The sequence below is a fragment of the Stigmatopora nigra genome, chromosome 15 (genome assembly GCF_051989575.1).
Source record: "Stigmatopora nigra isolate UIUO_SnigA chromosome 15, RoL_Snig_1.1, whole genome shotgun sequence".
Taxonomy (NCBI): domain Eukaryota; kingdom Metazoa; phylum Chordata; class Actinopteri; order Syngnathiformes; family Syngnathidae; genus Stigmatopora; species Stigmatopora nigra.
In genome coordinates, this window is record NC_135522.1 from 7,659,946 (window position 1) to 7,682,321 (window position 22,376).

Below are 22,376 nucleotides of genomic sequence, written 5' to 3' on the forward strand. Positions count from 1 at the left end.
GTAGGCCACACTATTAACATTTGGTAGACAAGTATTGTCAATCCAACAGGGCCTTGCTGGATTTTTTTTTGTTTTTTTTGCAACTGGTTTTGCTGGTATTGACATCAGCATAAGGTGAAATTCTTAGCAGGGTAACCAGACCACGCGCACCACGGCTTAAAGAGAGACATGGGACTCTGTTATCTGCCATCTATCTCTCCGGGGGGCAGAAACTAGAAGAGAGGAGGGTGTGCTTGGTTGTGCGTCAGAGTGTTTCTGCACTGTGTGTGACATCTAAATGTGGAGGTTTGGAACTACTTGAAAAATACGAAAAGGAAAGGCAGAAAAAGACAGTAATAATGCCTGACATATGTCAGATAAATACCAGTTGGATGTCAACACAGACACAATCTCAATAAAATACCAGTGTATCAATAATTGCAAAAGTTATAGAACTCCTGAAAATGTAATTTACCAATTTAGTTCTATTTTTTTGGTGTAAAAATAGTTAATTGAGGACATCAAGCAGAACCAGAGTTAGCTTGACATATGAGTAACTTTTCAGTGTATCGCTGACAGCTGAGCTGCCTTCTCACCGTTTCCATTTCTTAGTTTTGCTGTGGTACAGGAGAGCTCCCATGCAGGGTGCATTTGAAGTGGCTTTAGGGAGTCCCTAACGCGTGCCAAAAGGTCAGGGGTTACAACAACCAGGCCTCCCTGGACCAAAAAACCCCCACCCTTCCACATGCACGTGCTTCATCCCACTCACACCCTCCTGTCAGGATCACAGATCATTTCCAGATCTCCCTGACGCATTTGATAGCCATAAATGAAACCACTTGTTGTTTTTATCCCTCTCAAAATATTACGAATTGAAACGTGTACAATCTATGAATTCATATTTCAATTTTAACCTTGTAATAGTTCAATTTTAATCTCTTCTCTCTTGGATTATTATGACGATCGTTCATGAATCACTGCACTAGACCTTACTCTATCAATCAATTCTCTTTCACCAACTGTTCTCTGCTATTCATTGTTGAGAATAAATTGCACTGTATTGACCTTCGTTGGAGAGCTGCAACACGTGTGCACACCTAACCAAAAAGGTGGAGCGAATAAAGAAATATATTTGTCATAGTCCGTCATTATGTTGGAGATAGTTGACTCCACGTCCCCTTCTAATGTCTGTGGATGCCTCCATGTGGTGGCATGCCCCTTGTTAGGCAATACAGGAGCTGAGGAAACCAGACGAAAGGTCAGTGACCTCCCATCCCACTCTAATTGGTCCCCTGATAAATAATCTACCTCACTTGGGAGTCCAGTATATGGAGGTTCAGTGTAACAAATTGTAGAGTAACGGGAGTCTAACAAGGGTGCCTCTCACTTAAACATTTGGTAATATGCTAATTAATTTTAAGAGTCTGACATTCCCTTACTGGTCCTTACTGAAAACAGATGTTAAGATGAAAGAGAGGGCAACAGTGATGGGGGTGCTTGATTCTTCAAAGTGACACACATCTTTTAGTAAAGAAAAAAAATGACAAGCAAGAATCAGTCATTTTTAATGCCTATTTGTCTGCCGGATAAAATTAATGACGGTAATTTCACACAAAAAATCTAGGGCTGGTGACAGTGTTCTAAACATACTCTTGGAAAGTTATACAAAGTCCAAAAATCAGTGCAAATGTGGCCGAATCATGAAATGTATGATTATGGATGAAAATGTACTTTCTTTTTTCTTTCAGACAATACTAAACATGGATATTTTGAGGAATGAATTGTCTGATGCCACAATATGTTTTCAGAAAAAATATTCTAATTGATGCTTTCCCTTTTCTTCTTCTATGTTTCTGACCCTGCGCTGTGATTGACCCCCAACAGGTAAGAGACAATTCCATAAACTTGACTTTACTGAACACATCCCCCCCCCAGCCTTCCCCTATCCTAAAACCCAGCTTTAAAACATTACTACCGCCTTCAATTAAGAGTGTTTTTAATAGCATGTTGGAGTCAAGCCATGCTTTTGTATAGTAGGCTCCAATATAATGCATGCAGACAAATGTTTGAAGCGCCCACTCCTCCTCTCCTTCTGTCAAGTCTCGATTACAATGCCTTAATTTGTTCTCAGACAACATTTGCCACCCTCAGCATCACCAGCCTTCACCGCCCCATTATTCGTCCCACCTCCTCCTGCTCAAACTCTAGCATTCCCTTTTCTTGCAAGCTAAACTCTTGTTTTTTCTTCCCTCTAATACCACGGGCAGCTCTCCTACTCCACCTCCTTTAATTTTAGTCAAGCCCACCCCGTGTCCTCTGACAACATCCCTGCTTCTTTTCTCCTCCTCGAACTGCCTCCTTTTCCACGCTTTTCTTGCTCTCAGCTCAGTTGTATTTGTGCCTGTTTACCTCCATCGTTTCACCAGATGGTTTGTGTTAAGACTCTACATTTGACAGCTCGGTTGTTATTTTTTCTCTTTAATACTTTTTTGACCAGCACATAGATTGCTCAAACCTGCAGACACACACACACAAAGCAAACAAGAGTATAAGGAAATTATAATGTGAGGAATGATGCAGTATTAATAATTTTCTCTGGAATTATTCTGTCAAGCGAAAAGCAGTACCCGTTGCATAATTTAAATCAGCCCCCTGTATATATTTTTTAAAGAAAAGAAAAACACAATGTGGTAGTCAAATTCTCCACATTTGCCAACAAATATGTTGGCGTGGACTACATTAGCTGTCACAAATGCAGCATAATTACATTGGTTCCAGTTTTCTAGGAAACGGCTGTATTATTGGTCAAAGACAAGACCATTGATGTACATAGCTATATTAACTCTATTCTTTTGTGGTTTATATGCGGTCATATTTATTTTGCTTTGCATTAAGCATTGGAGAAGGTCTTTCTGAATGTGCTTGTTTTGCCTTTCACGTAGTGGCCCTACGTAAATTGCTCATCTTCCCATTAGTGGCATAGTGTAATTTTTGGTTTTCACCACATACTGGTTGAGTAAGCCCTTCTTTGTAAAATTGTAAAGTCGATAAAAATCTGATTTTTAAAATATCAATTTGGCAAAGAAGATAAACTGATCTCTTTTTCCGAACCAGTGATGTATCATTGCGTTTAATCAGTTGAAAATGTGGATGATTAAAAAAAAACAAAAAACATTTTCCGTAATCCAGGATTCTATTGGCTGACATTGAGGACAATAGAATTTCGATTCATTTGAACTGGGAGTACTCGGAGCGGATGAACAAATGCATGCTTTCGATTCAAATGGATTGGAATTCTACTAGTGATTCAATGTGCTCTAAAATCACTGGTTTGTTTTGTTTTCTTTGTAAATTTCATTCGCTTTGGAAATGTTATAAAATGAAATAGGAAGCGGTCGAGGTGGGTGCATTTTCATATTATGAACAGGATCAGGATAACCCTCTGCTTCAAGCTAAGCTAATCACCCCTTGGCTCTCGCTTCACTCTTAATGGGCAGACTCTCTGCAATCACGCCAAAAAGCACATTCCCTCTGAAAAAGTCTGTAAAAGTTGCCAAGAAAACTGCCAGCCATCTGGCTAGTTTGTAGTTTGGAAACCCCTCTCGTAGTGAAGTGTACACACTAATTGTGTGTTTTTTTCTGTAGTTGATGAATAGTCCATCTTTGTGGGATTTTCATACCTTGTCCTAAGCAGGACTAAATCTTCTCGATCAAATGCCAAAACAATTTTTGACCTAAATTATTCAATGTGACAGCACTCAATTTTTTTTCACCATTTAATATGTTGCCACCCAAAGAAGATATAGTAATTAATGTTTCCCTCCTGGGTAGTCCAATAAGAACCACAGCACTTGAAATGTAGGGAAGTCATATCACCTCTTCATTCTCATAGTAAGATGGGTTGACTTTTAAGCCTCTCATTTCCATTGTTGACTACAAAAGTCAAATATACATGTTGACCATGAAGAACAAAATAAGAAAAACAACAGTTCGCTGTGAAACTTTTATTATTTTAGCTTTAATAAGGTGCCTTGCTCCCTACTCATTTCTATTCATATGTTCCTTAGCCATAGACACTTTGTTGCCATGAAAATGCTTGGGATAATTTTAGAAAGCCGTTAGACCAATTCACTGAATTGCTGGTTACTTTGATTGGTTTGCTGGCAAGGACCCAAATTTTAATCTTTTGTTTTACTTCCCAAGCTTTGCGACGTCCTTTCAGAAGTGTCGCCATTTGGTACAGTGCCTTAACCTTCACTTCTTTAAACATACTTCTTGTCATCATGGCCAAATATTTTTTATCTTGCCTGAGCAGTCAAACTAACTTATTGTTGATCAACATCTTTGTAAGGATAGTCCCAATCTGCAGATGGACACTAAGCATAGCTGCCCTCCATTCTGTCCTCCTCCTCTTCTACTCCATTACCTCCTTTCTCCGCCATACACCCTCCCCAAAGAACCACAAACAATAAACCTTCTGTTACATCTAACCCCCTCACGTGTTTCCCTTTTTCTCCCCTCTCATTGCATGAGAGATGTTTAGGGTTTGTCCTTACTTGCTCACTTACCCCCTTGACTTGTTTAGTGTTTGGATTCGACCATACAGTGGGTCAAAGACAACACATACACACAGACTTACACTGGCCTCTGCTTAGTCTCCCACTGTAAGCCAAGGAGAGCAAAGATTAGTACCCTGTAGCAGCTCTGTTTGTGTGAAACATGGTTGTATGCTTGTTCATCGTGCAATACCTTGGTAGTGGCATTACCACTCATCACAGCTCCAGAGCGACGGCAGCAGTGGCATTGGGACAGCAAACAGATGTTGGCCTAATCTTCCCCTAATGAGATCTGTCCCTCATTGCTATGTCTTTATGGGAGAGGCAAGCTGGCAGGAAAGCACACTGACACTCTCTATGGGAGAATGGTCACAAGCACCTAGTCCCGGTATCCAATCAATGAGACTAGTGGAGTTTAGTGGATAAGGTAGATGGCTGTGCTGTTAAAGGCTATTTATCTAGGTGTGCCCAAAGGTTATTTATCTAGTTGTGCCCTGTCCATCTTCTTGCAGGCAGGTTTGAAGGTGGGGAGGCACTCATTCATTCATATTCCGTACTGTGCATCCTCATAAGGATTACAGTGATTTCTGGAGCCTATCCCAGCAGACTACACCCTAGACTGGTCGCCAGTTAGCTGTAGGGCACATAGAGAGACAAATGAGCAACCACACTCACAATCATGCCGCCACCAGTGGGAATCAGGCCTGAGTCTTCCCACCCTCAAGTCAGGCGGGTGAACCCCTCCATCATCAGGTGCCTGGGCAGGCACTCATGGGACTCCATTTGTCAATCTGCAATTCTTTGTTTTTGAATTTTAAATGCAACCAGTTGGAATGTTAATGTCAATATTAAGATTTTGGCTCCCAAAAAAAGGTTCATTTGCTGCATTTAGACGTGGAGAGAAATTACATGGTGCAAAATCAAACAAAAATAATGATGGGCTTCATTATTCAGTGTTAAATCTGAGGCTGTTGAGCTGAAAACAAACTCATCTTTCTGTTGTATAAATGGTAGCAGATGGATTCACAGGTTAATTAACCTCTGCATAAGAGATTTAATTGATCTGTCATTTTACATTGCTGGAATAGAATGAAAAACAAAAATGCATGTTGGATTAAATCGATAATATTTTTCGCTACAATTAAATTCAACTCAGATTTTATCTTTCAATTATGCGTACACATGAAATGGAAATATAGTATATTCAGCATTTTGAACATGAGCGCTGAGCTCATATTCATCCCACGGGAATAAATAGGTTGGTGTTTAATTTTATCACCATTGGCTTGTGTATTAAAACGTCTAGTGGTTTATTTCCAAGTGTCATATTTCTTCTACCTTACCAGAGACTTTCAATTTTAAATTAGGCAGTAAAAAGAATGTAGTTTTTTCCTCTCTCCTTTAAATTAATGTAACTTGACAGTAAAACACATAACTCGGTATAGATGCAACCTCACTGAGTAGAATTATAAACTCATCCCAACTTCTTATAAATTTAGATTTTCCCAAATTATGAGCTAACCCTTTACTTTTTATGTAAACTGTTAAGTTTAAGGCGTTTCCTAGTCTTTAAGATATTTCTTTGTGCATTTTTCTGGCACCTTTTTCACATTAGCAACGAACACCATCCACTTTTTTGCTTTTTTCCCCCTTATTGTTTTATGTTTCTCAAGCCCTGGATCAGCAAACTTATACTTTTACACATAAACAGTGATTATGTTAGATAAAGTCCTATGACAACCAGTGCACATTGCCTAAACCCCAGCATAAAAAGTCCCTCTGCATATTGTGGGTTAACATTATGTGCGTGAACACACACACAGATGTGTGCATGACAGTATGTGGCAGTCACGGATATGTATGCACACACATATGCAAAAACCACATTGCTCGGGGTTACTGGGTACATTCTCCTAAAATAATGACCTCATTTGAGCTGTTAGGAAGTTACAGGCAGAATTGAAAACAGACAGAGAAAAGAAGAAGGGTATGTAAAGGGTGAAAGTGTCACATGAGAAAGTTTGTGTCACGCATATTAATTTTCCTGGAAGCTGATAGGTCATAGATTGAGTTTCCTTGTGTATACGACCCAACACATTTAATACACATTGTTAACATGTTTACATTCAGGTCCACATTGATGCTTTAATGTGTGCATTTTTTTGCAAAGCAGTGAGACCTAGACATATCATGTACAGGTCTCAACATTGGAATTTTTTTATTATTGCCTAACCGGTTAGTGTTATATGAAGAAGTTATACAGTCTAACTTGCTGTCTGAAGCAATGTTTAGGCTAGACACAGCAAATTATGTTTTTAATTGCGTTGTCAGCTATTATTATAAGATTAAAGCATATCCCGCTCGCCTTGCCTCAACTGGATTTATCATCAGGCAGTACCAAGTTGACTGCAAAAGAGGATGATCCCTAGATGCCCGTCTTGTAAGGGTTCTTCTGGGACACCTTATCCGGTATAGTTTCTGCCGTAAAAATACCCCTCTATTATCCTTTAGGGAGACACTGAACCCCACTGTGGGTTAAATTAGCTCCAGATAATCATCTCCTTCTGGACTATGGCACACGAGAACTGTTTTACGCACCATTTGCTGGGACGAAGGGAAACGGCTTGCCTCCGTGACCCCTTTGCTTTAAATGTATACAGCCTTCGGCGAGAACATGAGTTTCTTCTGCTATTTAGCAAATTAACACCTAAAATTAAGCATATGTGAATGACTGGGTGACTATAAGTGTGCAAAAGGGAAGGATGCAGCTGGAGCTGGCTGCATATGTCAATTAACTGTAGGATTGTGCAAATGAAATCCAAAAGGTAACCTGACTGATGAATGGTGCCGGTGCAAGTAGGTAGTTTAAATTATTTATAATTTTCCAGTATTGCATATGGCTTTTCCTGGCAATGGTTGGGAAAAATGCGCTCCTACAGGAATCTTTTTGTGCAGCCACCAGTGCCTTCAAGACCAAAATAAGATCAGTTTGTGATTATTATAGTCAATTGTGTAAACAAATTATTAACTAAAATATAGCTCAAGTAACTCACTCATTGCCATTGACATTGGTAGACGTCCATCTGTTTGCTTGCAGCCAACCCTCCCAGAATTTTTTTATTTTTTCAATTACAAGACTTTTATGTGTGTTTTTAAACTGACATGCTGCTGAGACAAATTGTAAGTCCAGATTTGCTACATGCACACACAACTCACAGCAGTGTCCTGAGCCTGTGTGGCCCAGTGCTGGGATGTGGAGTGAAGCAGGAAATGTGTGAGCCATGAAGGCATGTGTTTATGCTGGCTGCAGTCGCCCATCACCAGCCAGAGGGAAAACAGACACCAGCCCAGCTCAGTTTGCCGCCGGACTCCTTGTTCCTTTTCGTCCAAGACCTTTTGGGTTTCCCAGTATGTCTTGCTTCAACATAGTGTCTCCTTTATTTAGTTGTCTTATTTTAATTATCTTTTTAGCACATGAACTACAACCCCCAAAACATTAGGCTTCATGTGTACAAGTAGAGACAACAGAAAAGTACTGCAAAGCTGTTCTTAAAGTTAAAGAAACAAAAACGCAAACAAACGTAAAGCAGTTAAACTTCCTACTTAGTCTCTTATACTACATAATAAACAGAGATGATTATATCCATAAGAACTATGAATTAATCCACCAACAACAATTCCTTCATTAAAAATGAAGTTTTTGGCTACCATTGACTGGGCAAGACGAATGCTCATTTGCTGCCAGTCTTCCAACTTTAAAGGGATTGTACGTCTACTAGTGACAAACTCATTTCAGTTCACAGCAATGTTAAGAGGAATGTGATTGGTCTATCATCGTCAATGGCACTGAAATAGTTCAATTGGAGGATGTGATCGATTTCTTTTCAATCAATTAAGTAACATAAGCACACAAGAACTGAGAGGGGCTTATGTGCGATAACCACCCATCCTGCTCTAACACCTTTTTAGAAAGCTGATTGCATTCTCTGACATTGCCTCTGGGTAAATGCATTGCACCCACGGAGATTACAGGAAACATCAGGCAATGATTAAGTTAATGTAGCTGAATTTCTGAAATCCATTCAATTGTGTGACGGAACATTCTCTTGTCCAAATGCCTTAATGTCCATTGCTGAAAGAAAACCTTGACTGAATTGTTGATTCAGGTCCCATGCCAACCAAAGTGAATGGTGAGCCAGGATTTGAAGTCAGCCTTTTGATTTATTTTCATTTATTACTATGCTTATTACGTTTTCGGTTTTAGCAAGCAAACTTTCTTTTAAAATATCTCAATATATAAATACAGCAAATATGCAAAATATTACCATCTTTGACGCAAATTACAACCTAAAAACTGAAAATTAGCTCCTTTTCAGTGGATTAAAATGACAATTGTTTCTTTGCGATGGAATTCCAATTAATTTATATTTATTTATTGCAAAGCTTTTAATAACAACAATTATCAGTTTTGTGTATTATCAATTTTGGTGATGCTGTCAAGAAGTCAGTTCCATTTTTTAATGGTCTTAAATATTGCCACCCCCCAAAAAATCTGAAAGGCCTCAATAATATTCCTCAACCAAGCCTAATCTACCTGCTGTATCCCACTGCCCTACCACCCTCCCATACCCGCCTAATATCATCATTCATTGCAAGCTGCTGATAGGGATATAATATTGGTCAATGCAGATAGGGATACAGGATCATCAACGGCTTGAGAGGTCAGTTCTAGAGCAAATAGATTTAGCGCTCCTACCATGGTCAATGTCATTGGGATCTGTGAGGCTCAGTCCTTGTGAGCGGGTAGATCCGAGTGATTGAGTGATTGAGTGCTTAGTGTTTGAGCTTGCGGACAGCCCAAACAAGTTAATCCCTACGACTGCTAACCCGCCTCCCTTACGATCCCTCGCTAACTCTATGAGCTGGGAGAAAATTTAAAGGACAGGGTTTTAGTTGGACTAGTCAAAAAAAATCTCCTTAATGATTTAATCAGTGGAGATATTTATTTTCCGTAATGCGAGGGTGGCCTGTTACACTCTGTACACAACTCTACGGGGTCTGGCCCTATGTGGACAGAGAAACATTCGTGATTATGGCGCTGGATTAAAAGACTAGGTTGTGCTTTTTGATTGGGGGCACAGTCTGAGCCAGAGGTCATGATGAGTGGTTGTGAATTGGATGATCCTTTACGGAAAGGCAAGACTCAATTAGGCGAACACAACATAACTTTACAAATTCCGCTTATAGAGGTTACTAGGTTGAGATATAGGTTACCATATAGTACTGTCAGTCGATAATTGCAACTTTCTTTAAATTTGCCTTTGACTATGTTGACTTTAATCTGGCATAAATCTAATCTTTTTCGTACAAGATTTTAGATTTTTTTGCGACTGTCACTGTGCATTCACGTATGTTTGTATTTTTTAGTAAGTAGATGGCAAAGATAAAGATATGCATTAGTATTAAAACAACTCTGTATTTGGGTTAATGAAACAAGACGACTACTAAAACCTCGCCATATTTGAAAGTATCTGTCCAGAGATTGGCAAGAGAGAACACCAAAGAACCTGACTTCAATTTCAAAGAAAAATAAAGAGCCGGTGCCGACTCATGAATTTTAAAGGAAAACACCTGGAGAAAAACAACACAAAGACGAAGAGAAAATGCAAACCCAACCCACATAGCGACAGATTTCCCAACCACTCATTCATTTTACCCCTGGGCTTTGAAAAGTTTTGCTACATACAAGCCTTTATGTTATGGTTTTTGCCCCAAAAATTAAATCCAGAGCAAATGATATTGGTTAGTTCCTCTGTAGAGGAAGTGGTTGGAAGAAGGTGAAAGGGCTACAACACTAAAATCTAGTTTTAGTCTGTGTTTCTGGGAATAACGTCATTGGAGACTGTGTGATTATAAGAAAATAGCAGAACACTAGTCCAAACACTAGCATAGAGGCAGACAGGTCCAGTTACATTTGAGCGAGAAGCCACCGGAGGCGAGTACCAATCAAGATTTCTGCTTTGACTGGGTCATGGAAATTCTACCCAAACTATGGTCTTTGTAGCTGCACACTAGAGCCCACATGGAAAACAAATGAAATATCATGTGATTAACCTTGTGATAGGGATAATCAGCCCACAGAGTTCTCAAATGCACTGTCCAGATTTCATTTTTTCCCCTGTTGAATGAAGGAGACATGTTTGTGTGTGTGTGGCGGGGGGATTTCTTATACCACCACACTTGTAGTTCTGAGATGCAGTAAAGTAGAGTAGAAAGCACAAGTAAGGCATCAGAAGAAAGAGCAGTCTTAAAAACACATCTCACCAATACCAATGACAACAAGACTGCGGCCAGTTTCTACAAAGCGCTTTAGCAGCCGTTTCCTAGTCTCGTCCACTCTTGTACTGCATCCTACACTTGCAGCAAATCTCCTTACAGCCCTACCCCAAACCATTTTTTTCCATTTTATCTTACGATCCCTGTGAGCTTAGTGTTGGTGAGATACTTCCTGCAGTAAAATATCCTTCAGCGTGTAAGTACTCACTGAAATCACCGGGGGAGCAATCAATCAGCATTGGACAATTTTCTGAAAGATTCAGTATAGAGCTTTTTGTGAATGCAGGGGGGTTAGGGGATGGGGGTTGAGTTCCCTATGTATGTGTGTGTGTACCCCAACTTATTACGTGCTTGGACCTTAAATCAATGTATATATATATATGCATATGGGTGTGACTTCAAAATAGAATCAGAAAACTCCAATAAGCACCGCTTAGGGAGAAATAACCATAGTACTTTTCTCATCTAAAATTTGTGAAACTAACAAAGGTATTTTCTTTTTCTTGTCTGTCTCTTCTTTCATGGAATAAATCGTAACAGCTAAAATCTTGATGCCCGTTAAGAAATCCATTTGAAGTGAAAAAATACTATTTGGTTAAAGGACGGTATGTGCTCTTTCACGTAATTTCATCTCCAGAATAAATAGTATTGCTCTCATTTTCCGTATCCCACATCAGAGCTAGTCGTTTTGCCGTTTTACTCCGTTTCTTGCGATATTTTGACCCCTGACTGAGGAGATGATGTCTGATACAGATGTGGGACTCATAAATGCAGTAAAAGGATGAGTTGGAGGGAAAGCGAGATGACAGAGAAATGACAGAGCACAGTGGAAAGCTATGATCGCGTTCACAATAATACCAGAGGAGCAATATAATGCAATTGAGGTTGTGGTTTGGACTGAGTTGACTGACATAAATGTCTATACATTGCTAACTCAGCATTAAGCTTCCGCAATACATCGATTTTATGAATTAATTAGACTTTTTTTTAGTGATGATTAAAATAAATCAAGTTTTGTTTTCCAAAAAAGAAAACAACTATCCACTAGTTGTCGACTATAACATGTAAAAGCATGTGTTACTTTTTTTAAATACTTGTTTATTCCAACTTCTTTCACATATGGAAACACAATTTGTGTATTGTTGTTAAATCTATCAAATCAATTAAAATCCAGTGCTTGTGTAGAGGTAGATGCACAACTTTTCATCAGGAGGCACAGTGAGGGCACTTGGGCTGTTTTATTTCATTCTTAGTCCACTGGGAGGATATGAAAAGAAACCAGACATCTCAGGGTGATGCACACAATGGTGAAAGGGGCAGATAAAATATTTTCTGTGGAAAAGACCACCATAGAGATTCTTGTAATCAGACTTGTGATAATAGTAACAAAAACATTGCCAAATGTTTTTATTTACATACTGCACTGTTTTTTCCTCCCAACAGAAAATATGTTCCGTATTTTCCGCACTATAAGGGGCACCTTTTAGTTGTACCATACCGTAATTATTTTTTTCTATGTCCAATTGATTTGATTGTGGATTTGCAACATGTTTTAATCTTTAAAAATATACTTGGAAACAACTCTGTGATAGCTGTAGACCCCCTAGTTTAAAATATCATAAAATGGTCAGAAACCGTTCATTCCACTCACTGCTTGATGTGCCTGTTTTATGTCAGTAATGTACTCAAAAAGCAAAAACAGACTGCAACTTGAACAGTATGTCTTTGAAATTCCATCAGTATAAATTTGGTTCAAATAGCCTGCAAACCTTCACAACTTGATTCTGTCTTTTGTTAGTCTACTCCCATTTGTACCCTGCCTGTCTTCTGACACAGTGCTACATTGATCCCCTGACTTTTCTTGACGCCCCAACAACATATACCAACAGCTCATTTTACCTGATATTACACAGCAAGTAGAGCACAGAAAAGCTGCTATTCTTTTCACAGTCCCTTTGTTGACTGCCCTCTCTTTGGGTGGCAGCCAATGACATGGACAATGTGAGGGATCTACACCATTTAGCCACCCCTTCTTTGAACCTAAGCTTCTTCGCTGTGTCCCTGTATTCCTCTTGCCGACAGCATTGCAATTCACAGTAAGATAGAATTCAGTCTTTGGTGCCAGTGGGAATACAGGCTTGGGTTTTATTGTGATGTTTAATGGGCATAGCAACAAAACGGTTTACATGACTGCAAGGCCATGTGGGTGCTGTTTTGGGGATGGCTCAGTGGGGAATTTGTAGACTTAAACAATCATGTTTTTTTTCGTCCTATTTTTTCTTTTATTATCTTATGTTATTTGGTAATCGCATTATTTTTGGTAGGTTTTTATTTTTCTAAAAGTAGACTTGGGCAACAGGTTGATGTCATAATTTAACTAGTTCCATCTGTTACATTGGTATTTAATTCATTTACCTTACCATGTAAAAAGGTTTGAATACAAGCAAATTTGCCAAAAGCCTACTTAAACAAAGTTAAATCATCATGACCGTCACACTCAAATATTGCAGAAACACTTTAGGCACTGTGAGCTTTTTAAAGGCCGCCTTTACAAAAAAAAATATTGCCAAGCTTGTTTGCATTGTTAGACATGGCCTTGCATCATGCACTATGATCACAACACCCCTTATCCGCCTTCACACACATTTCAGATTCATACATGCAGATGAGCTCTGAAAACAGGCATGCTCTAAAAAAAGGACGTGTACTGATGTGAAAAATAGTGATGAGCTTGTGGTAATGGTTCTCAACGGGTTGGATTTATATTAACATACGATATGTAGGCATGTTCCTTTCTTACTCAATAAGGTCAGATTTGACAGGATGAATTCAGTCAGCTTTTTGTTTCCATTTAGTTCATGTTTTTGGCATGAGAAAAAAACCCATCCCTATGTTGAAGATCATGATGAAGCGGGAAAAGAAAGAAAGAGTGAGAGAGAACTTCGAACAGAAACGTAGTGTTGAAGTAGACCTGGTTTCATTCGTTCCCTTCCCTTTTCCACAACTCCATCCATCCGCTCACACCTCCTTCTTTTCATTTCCTCTTCATTTCTCCTTTCACCAGCCCCCAAAGTCAATTTTCTTCAAATGTCTTCACTCCCACCACTGCCTGTACACCTCCCACCCCATTTGCAATTACAGTAATATGTAACATCAGGCTTGGTGAGATTTAGGACTTTACCTTACATAACCCCAGGATTTAGCTGCAGGGTTTAAAGGCCTCTCTGAGCTGCTGAGCTGGGGGCAATCGGGCCTCTTAAAAATATTTACAAATGGCTCAATCCCCAAAGGGCCTATGAGCATTTAGGTAGGGCGAGGCAGGCTTAGAAGGCCTTGATACAGCGAAAGCATCATTATTTTTGTATTAGAATGAAGCCTGATCTATTTAAAATCGGGCCTTCTCTCGGTTCATTTGCAATGTTCCAATTCATTTTGACTGGGAGAGGCAATTGGACGAATCAGATGAAACATGAGACAGTCCTCCCAGTTTAAAGGAGTTGAAGGTCTATCCTGTTGAATGGCAAGATATGACTTAATTCTATTGAATTTAACAAAAATAACTGAATACTACTAATAACATTAGGGTGCTATTGGAAGCAACAACCTGATATATTTCTATTTTTATTTATTTTAATTTTGTGGGAAGCATGGGTGCGCACATATGGTTTCAGTTACATTTTGATGACAATGACATGGTAAAATATCTAAATGATCTTTTTTCTCCCACTATTTGTGCTTTCAGTCCCAAAATACAATACTTTACTGAGTTATCTGCAGTAAAAATGTTAAATTAAATCTTACCATAGATTTATTATTGTGCACTTGATGTGTCTTTTTACTTAGCACTTTTTGAAGAACCTTTTTTTTTATATTTAACATGATATGTCTGTATATTAAACTGTAAAAGAGTTGTTTGGATAATTTGGGTTGGGCCCAAGATCGCATCGCAACCAAAGCCATATTTTATTTCTCCTTGAGGCAAGCCAAACCGACAGGTTGTAAATTTGAAGTACTGCATTACCTGCCCTAACTTGGTGATCTGATCCAGTGAGGGAAGTGAATTGCTGTAAAGAATTTTAGTCCCACCCCCACAGTATGAACAATAACTTCAAGAGAATTCATTAGAGCAAAAACAGATGGAGGTAAAAAAAATTGTGTGACTTTTGGACAGGAATTTTATATGGATTGAAGGAAGCAAGCATTTCTGGGAGGAGTCAATGTTGGCTGTAATGCACTCACAGTTATAGACTGCGTCGTGTCAGCAGGGTTAATGTTGGTTTCCAAAGCCGACTTCTTCTGCGTCTTAGGGCACATTTTTAATTTCTCTTTGGGTCTTGTCTTCAGCTTTCGGGGGGGAAAGTTTTAAGATTTAAAGCCGCGAGGATTAGGCCTGCATGAGGAAACGACACGGGAGGAGAGGGTGGGATGAGCCCTTACGGGGTCGGAGAGACTGCTGCTGACTGGCTTGCTTGTAATATTCAGACGGTCAACAAGGGGCTTTGCACAATGTCTGTTCTTGTTGCACATGCGATGAAGGGATGAAGAAGGGAAAATGACAAGATGAAGGCCCGATTAAAATGAAAAAATGGTCAAAAAAGTGTTTTTGGCAAAGTTTATTAATAAGAACAAAAAAACTGAAAGCTCAAAACATGTCTTGCCCTTTTCTAGGGCATTCATTGAACTCATTGGTGTATTGCATTGATATTAATGTCATTTTATAACATGGCTCACTATCATAGTTAGATTGCCAAAATTAAAAAATCTGCTTTGACAACGTGACCAGAAGTGTTTCACTTTTTGACCCTGCACTAAATAGTTAAACTCTTCTTTAAGCGTCCTCTAGTTTCTATCTTACCGCAACATTTGACTTGCCTTCCTAAGTTTAAGACTTTTTTGACGCAGCTGCAAATAAGACTACAGTAAGCGAAAGGGGTTGTTAAAAAGGGTGGGGTGCTAAAATCTATTGAGGGCATATATCTCTGTTCCCTTGACCTGTGACATTGGACTCTGTGCAGCTGTTGGACAGTAGTTATCTGTTTGTTTGCCTCTGTCTAGTCTCCCCTCCTGCTCACACCCCGACTCTCTCACTCTGCCTTGAGCTCTTGTAAACTTTGGGTTTCGTTGTGCTTTTTCCACCGCAGGCATCTTCTGCTTTCGATTAAAGAAATTCAGAGAAGCCATTTGATTCCCCCTGGTTCTTTTTAAAAAGTACGTTCAAGCCACGTGGCTCAGGAGAAACTGAAAAATGTTTTTTTGGCTTTCCACCATGAGACTCTTGAAATGTTGGAAACAGGCTGATTGAATGTTTAACATCATTGGGTGGTTCTAAGGTGAATTGGTTCAGATTGTGGAATTTAACTTGACGTTAGTCCTTTTTAATTATCATACTAAGTCTGATTGACAAAAATAGTGAAGCCTCAATCACCCCCAGTATACTCTGAATGATTAGACAGTGTTTCTTGGGTTACAGTTAAGTTTTGTTATGGATAAACTAGTAAATTACTATTAAGGTTAGGTGTTCTGGTCTTAAAAATACTTTCATCAAAAATGTATGATACATTTCCCGGGTTTTTTTCCCCTCCCACCTTCCTTTTCAAAAAGAAAATAAGAATAGAGAAACCTTGAAAAAGTTTAACCCCTTTTTGTTGCACTCCTTGAACTCAGCTACCATTAATAGTGCGAAAGTATATATGCGTGTGTGCTTTATATCTGAGGTAATACCTGTTCTTCACCTGAATTTCCTCACAGATCATAGTAGGGTCTGTCAGGCTCCTCAGGGATCTCAGGAGAAACTAGCACACATATACACACACACACATTAAAATGCACACTGATGGCCGAATGGAAAAAGACCACATCATCATCTCGAGCAGTTCCCTTTCTCATTTCAGACATTAAACCTCCTCCTTTTCTGCTATCTCTATTTTCTGTCCTCTTGTGTCATGTAGCTCATTCTTCTCGTTTCACTGCTGCTCCATCATTTCTTTCCCGCTCATTCCTTCTTCCTCTGTTTTTTATAAACTTCTGGCTAAGAAAGCGCTGTGATCCCAGAGGCACAGTATGAAATGCTAGACATCGCTGAGCGAATGCCAAACAGATGCAGACTTCTCTGGTTTGTCCCTCAATTTAAGCATCTTCTCTGTATTACTGTAGATTACCATTGGGCCACAAGCAATCATGCTATAAATTCCCAAGATCCTTGTTCAAGTTTGAATTTTTTTTTATCATATAGGATGTCGTTGAGAAATACTTAACAGTGGTTAGATGCACACAGGGTGAGTGGAAAGTAAGTGTATTTTTAAGGACTCGTAAATTACCACTAACTAATGTTCTTATATAAAGGTAACATAATCTCAAAAAGAATCGCAGTTTTATTTAAAATTGGCCATGGCTGCTAGCATTTTCCACATGTTTTTTTAATGTGCCTGGGAATCATATCATATTTCACCAGGAATTCTTATTCAATATGCCCTCGAAGTTACTGCTATTAAAGGTTTGTCTCCTGTTTCAGGGCAACAGCTCTGTTATTTCTTATATTACTCCAAATTATCATGAATGAAAAGGATAATTACAACATGAAAAATCCTTGTGATGATGAACCGTTTTGCCAAAAATACACCATAATGAGACATCCATGTCTATTATATTGTGTTAGCAGTTTCATTCTTTTTTTTTTTAATAGATTTATTGCCTTGAAACTCTAACGATACATTTTTACCACATCTAAACCTCACCTTTTTTTCCTAACAATTAGGAAAATTACATCACAGCATTGTGATGACGATACTTGTAAAAATAACTTGCGGGCAGACTCCCATCAGGGTTCATACTAATAATCACCCGCTGTTTCTGAGCTGCATCATCAGGTTTAGATTTCAAGTAGAATGGAGCCAGTTTGAGTATCCCTCTCGCTTCTGACAGTTGTCTGAAAAACAGCTAAGGTACATCAGAGGCCCAGCCCAGATGTGACCTCACTGCTCCACAAGGTCATTTTATATGAAGGGACTGTTAAACCAACCCATTCATCATTTTTGCATACATATATTTGTCTCCAAACTCAACTTATCTGACATGCACTTGGTTTTTTATTTGAATGTGTGCCTGTTCTCAGATAACAAGGCAGTTCAGAACGCCTTATAATCAATATGTTTATCCGCATTACTCCTAAGTGGATTGTCCATGTTTTAATGTTTCTCTCATTCCGATGACTCTGTAGAGTAAAAGGTTTTATGGTGGTTAATAAGTTAATAGATGGATTGATAGATGTAAGAATAAATCTCCAATCAGCTTGACTGAGCGCGGAGCCTTAAGCTGTCCAAACTAGGCCAATCCTCAATGTGCAGCATGTATAACAAGCCTTTTGATTCACTTGCACTGTCTGATTACGTCACCGTGTTAAGTCTTTGCAGAGGCATCCCTTTTTGTGTGATTTATGAATGGAAATTTGAATAGTTTCTATCAAATACTCTTTGCTTTTTGGGCCTGAGTTGTTAGAGCCAGGGACTTGCTTGACTCCCTTGTCCCTGTGGCCTGGACCTGACACTGGGAACATGTGGCGAGGGCAGGAGGGTGGTAGTATGAACAGCTTGGAGGGTAGATAGCATGCCAAAGACAGAATGCCTAGGGGCAGCTGTTTACTTACCTTATCTGCCTGTGAGATAAAGCCAGCTTTGACACACATAGCAGACAGCTCACAGCCTCCCACACATAAACACAGCGACACTCGCAACAAGGCAGTACGCAGCTACACGCAAGGCAAACCGTGCAAACACTGGCCTATGCTGAGAATCACTGACACTTGGACTGGGTTCATGCGGGGATACAGACTGACAAATGCGGCAGGGCGGTGACTCCCAGACAGCTGGCGGTCAAAGGTTGCCTTTATATCTGTGCCTTCATTTTGGCTGCTTGTTTTTATTCTTAGGCCTCATCTTCCCTCCTGCGTTACATTTCAAACTATTTCTTTCATTCTTACTGCCTATCCTTTTTGTATCAGTTGGTAATGTATTATGCAGATTTGGCAGTTCCCTATGACAGAATCACTGCTTTTGGTTAACTTTCCATTTTTCTTGGGGAAGCCCCCGTCATTTCTGGGTGGTTTTTACATCCTTAACTTAGCCTAATGGCTGCAACTGACAGCGTTATACATCCTAACTATTTGAAGTGGGAAGCCTGAGAGGAAATGTAACAAAGGTTCAGCTGCCACCCTCTCACTAAGGTTAAAAGGTTTGGACGTCTACTACCGACAAACTCAAAACAGGAGGGTAAAAGGAGCCACATGATTGGACGTTGATTATTTCCAAAGAAGTAATTGATAGATAACTCGATGTTCTTAATGTTTTGGATATCCTTTGTGTTCCTTGACTCAACCGCTTTTATGACTGAAATACAAACCTGGGAATGTGGAAAACAAAACTATGTGAACTTTTATACAATTAATACATATCGGACGTTTTGCCTCTACCTTAATTGTGACGGGAGGGTGCGTAGCATTTCATTGCTCCCCAATTCATTAGTCCAAATGAGCATTTATGCTGTGCCCACATTATTTTTACAGGCCTACTTTATGTGTTTCTGTGGAGTTTTACTGCCCTCGTTAAAGATGTCCTCCAAGCTCTAGAGAGAGTTGGGAGTGTTTATTTGCTTAGCTCACAAACTCAAAATAATTTGTTAGTATTTTTGGTTCAGATTGGATTAGACTTTAAGGAGAAAATATAGAATTCCTAAGGAAGTTCTACCTTGCTTGATATTTCTAACCCTAACCCCTTAACCTTTTGCAACCATTTCTGAAACCATTTGAATATTTGTTTCACTGCAAACTATTCTCTGGAGTCCAGTTTTGTGTGGTTGAGATTTTTTTAAATTGCAAAGCATACAAGTATAGCATCATGGCAACATAGTTTGGGTCTGAAAAATATTAGATTTTAATGGAATGCGATAAAGGGGCTTGTGGTTAGCATGTAGGCCACAAAATTCTGGGGAGTTGGGGTTTGGCCTCTCTCACAAATCCCCAGAACAAAAATGTTAGATAAAATTAAATCAATTTTTTCATGTGCACAAGTGGTTACTTGACCACTTGCCCTGTAACTCCATGGCGACCTGTGTATATCATCCCTCTCAAAGTCTCGGTCTTCTGGTTTGAGGCCAGTCGACCCTCTGCCCAAATATGGAAAGAATAGTAATTAATCACAGAATGTTTTGAGTTGGATAGTAAATGTTGATATTATGGCTTACCTGACCCAAAATTTGATGTAGTATGTTAATGTTGGCCTTTATAGAGTTAAATTTTGTGCCCTATAAAGGGTTAAAAATTTCAAACATTGAACATTATTTAAGTTCTGTCCTGAATTTATTTGAACAAATGTGATGTAATGAGTTTCAACTAGGTTCTACTCAAGGAGTGCATTGCATTTTAGAGTCAATCAATTTTACACACTTAATTCCTAATACCTAAAACTCATTAGTGTATTATTAGGAATTTGTGTGACTATACAAAAATGTTTGTGGCTGCATTTCCTGGATGTAGTAAATGTGTGTTGGCTTATTTTTCCCTTAATGTCATGCTGTTGATACGATGTCTACGTACGAACTGGTGCCCACTGTATCCTGCTTCAACCCCCAATCCTCCACCCCTTGCTCTCTCCCCCACTGCTCTGCCAACAAGTCTCTTTCTTTCTCATTCCTTCTTTTATCCTCTCTCATTCTCCCTTCGTCTCTCTTGGCGAGGAAAAATGTTCCCACAGCTCTCACAATACCCCCCACCCTCTTTTCTTCCTCTCTCATTCACTTCTCTTTCTGTCTTTTTCTTGTCTCTCCTTCTCTATACTGTCTGTCTCTACTCCCTCTTTTTCTGCCGCCATTTTTTTCCTGTCTCCCTCCCCCTTCATTCTCAGCCACTCTCCCCACATTCCCTGGCAATGGCTGGCATCACATGATCTCCTTTTCCACTTCTGCCCAAATACACATGCAGATATCATCTTGGAACATTTGTCCTATAGAGATTTTATACGGAACATACTGTACCATCAATGTACTTTATAGTATATCCAGAAGACTTCTGGATGTAATCAGAAACACAACGACCATAAAATAGCATATTTTTCTAGTTTATTTAAGAGATAGATATAATCTACATTGAATATGTTGAATTTAAAAAAAAACTTACTGTGATTTTAGGGGTTTAATAGATTTTTGGCAGACAAACACCTATTTGGACGAAAGTGAAATATGATAACCCCCCCCCCCCCCCCTCCTACACACACACTAAAGAAACTCCAGCACCCTCCTGAAAGCTCTCCACAATTTACTCTCGCGAAGGATGATTTATTTAACATGTGTTTCTTCAATTTGTCCGTTGCTAACATGGGACATCTGGTGGCTAAACGACAAAATTACATCCTCATCTCACCAATTGGGGTAAGCTTAAAAAAAATCATCATATTAACTCTTTGCCTGCCATTGACAGAAATAGACGTCCAATCTCTTTGTTCTAAAAGATTCTGGCAGCGAATGAATGAACGTTAATTTGCTGCCCTGCTGCCAACCTCCCAGTTCACATGGCTTGGGCGTCCTCTAGTGATAAACTCATTTAAATTCACGGCAGAAGGATAAAAAAAAAAGAGCCAGATGATTGGACGTCTATCGCCAATCGTAAATTACATCCTTCAATGCTGGACAGAAACCTATGAGAACAAGCAGACTTCTCTCCCCCATCCTTCCCCTTGTCCAGATTCCCCTGTACATCACAGCTCATCAGCATAGGCACAGATAAAAGAAACAGGGTAGGAGGTGTGGGTTGGGGGGTATTCATGGGCAGCGAGCCAGCCACCCCCTCTACTCTCACATACGCAGTCTTCCATCTTTCCATCCCTTGCCCTCGTCTCTCTCCCATGGTTGATTCCCTTTAGGCCCTTCTCACCCCCACCCCTTCCTCCCCACTCTGTGGCATTGGCACTGGGAGGGCGCAGGCGGCACACAGACGGCCACGCAGATGGGCAATGGGCAATGCAAGGGCTGCCTCCCCACACCTGCTTCTTGCTGGCACAGTGCTCGGGCTCTGCCATGCACGTGCACATACTCATACATGCATAGGAAGAAAGAAACAAACAGGGATGTTCATCCAATGTGGAGTGTACATGCAGGCAAGCTAGATAGGAGCATGCACACAATTACCACGCGCGTATATATATTTTAAAGAGAAAAAAATGTACCAGTGTTCACCCTAAATCGGTGGCCAGCCAATCGCAGGGCACAAGGAGACAAAGGGCAACCATTCACGCTCGCACACATACCTACGGGCGATTTAGAGTATTCAGCCAGCCTACCCTGCATGTTTTGGGGCTGTGGAAGGAAACTGGAGTACCCATAGAAAACCCATGCAAGCACAGGGGGAACATGCAAACTCCACAGAGTGAGGACCCACCTGGGATCAAACCCATGACCCCATAACTGTGAGGCCAATGTGCTACATGACCTAGATGACCCAAAAATGAAAGATTTTTCCCC

At 39.8% G+C, this 22,376-nt stretch overlaps 1 protein-coding gene across 21 annotated transcripts in view; it reads left to right on the forward strand.

The window, feature by feature from the left end:
- nfixb (nuclear factor I/Xb) overlaps nt 1-22,376 on the forward strand; it is a 103,381-nt gene that overhangs the window by 58,380 nt on the left and 22,625 nt on the right. The window contains exon 5 of one of the 21 annotated variants that reach the window (XM_077733815.1): nt 1,864-2,949. The exons of the other annotated variants lie outside the window; for them this stretch is intronic. Coding sequence (XP_077589941.1) covers nt 1,864-1,943 — 80 coding nt within the window. The 3' untranslated portion in view covers nt 1,944-2,949. Of the gene's footprint in view, nt 1-1,863; nt 2,950-22,376 lie in introns of those variants that run through there. 21 annotated transcript variants of the gene reach the window in all.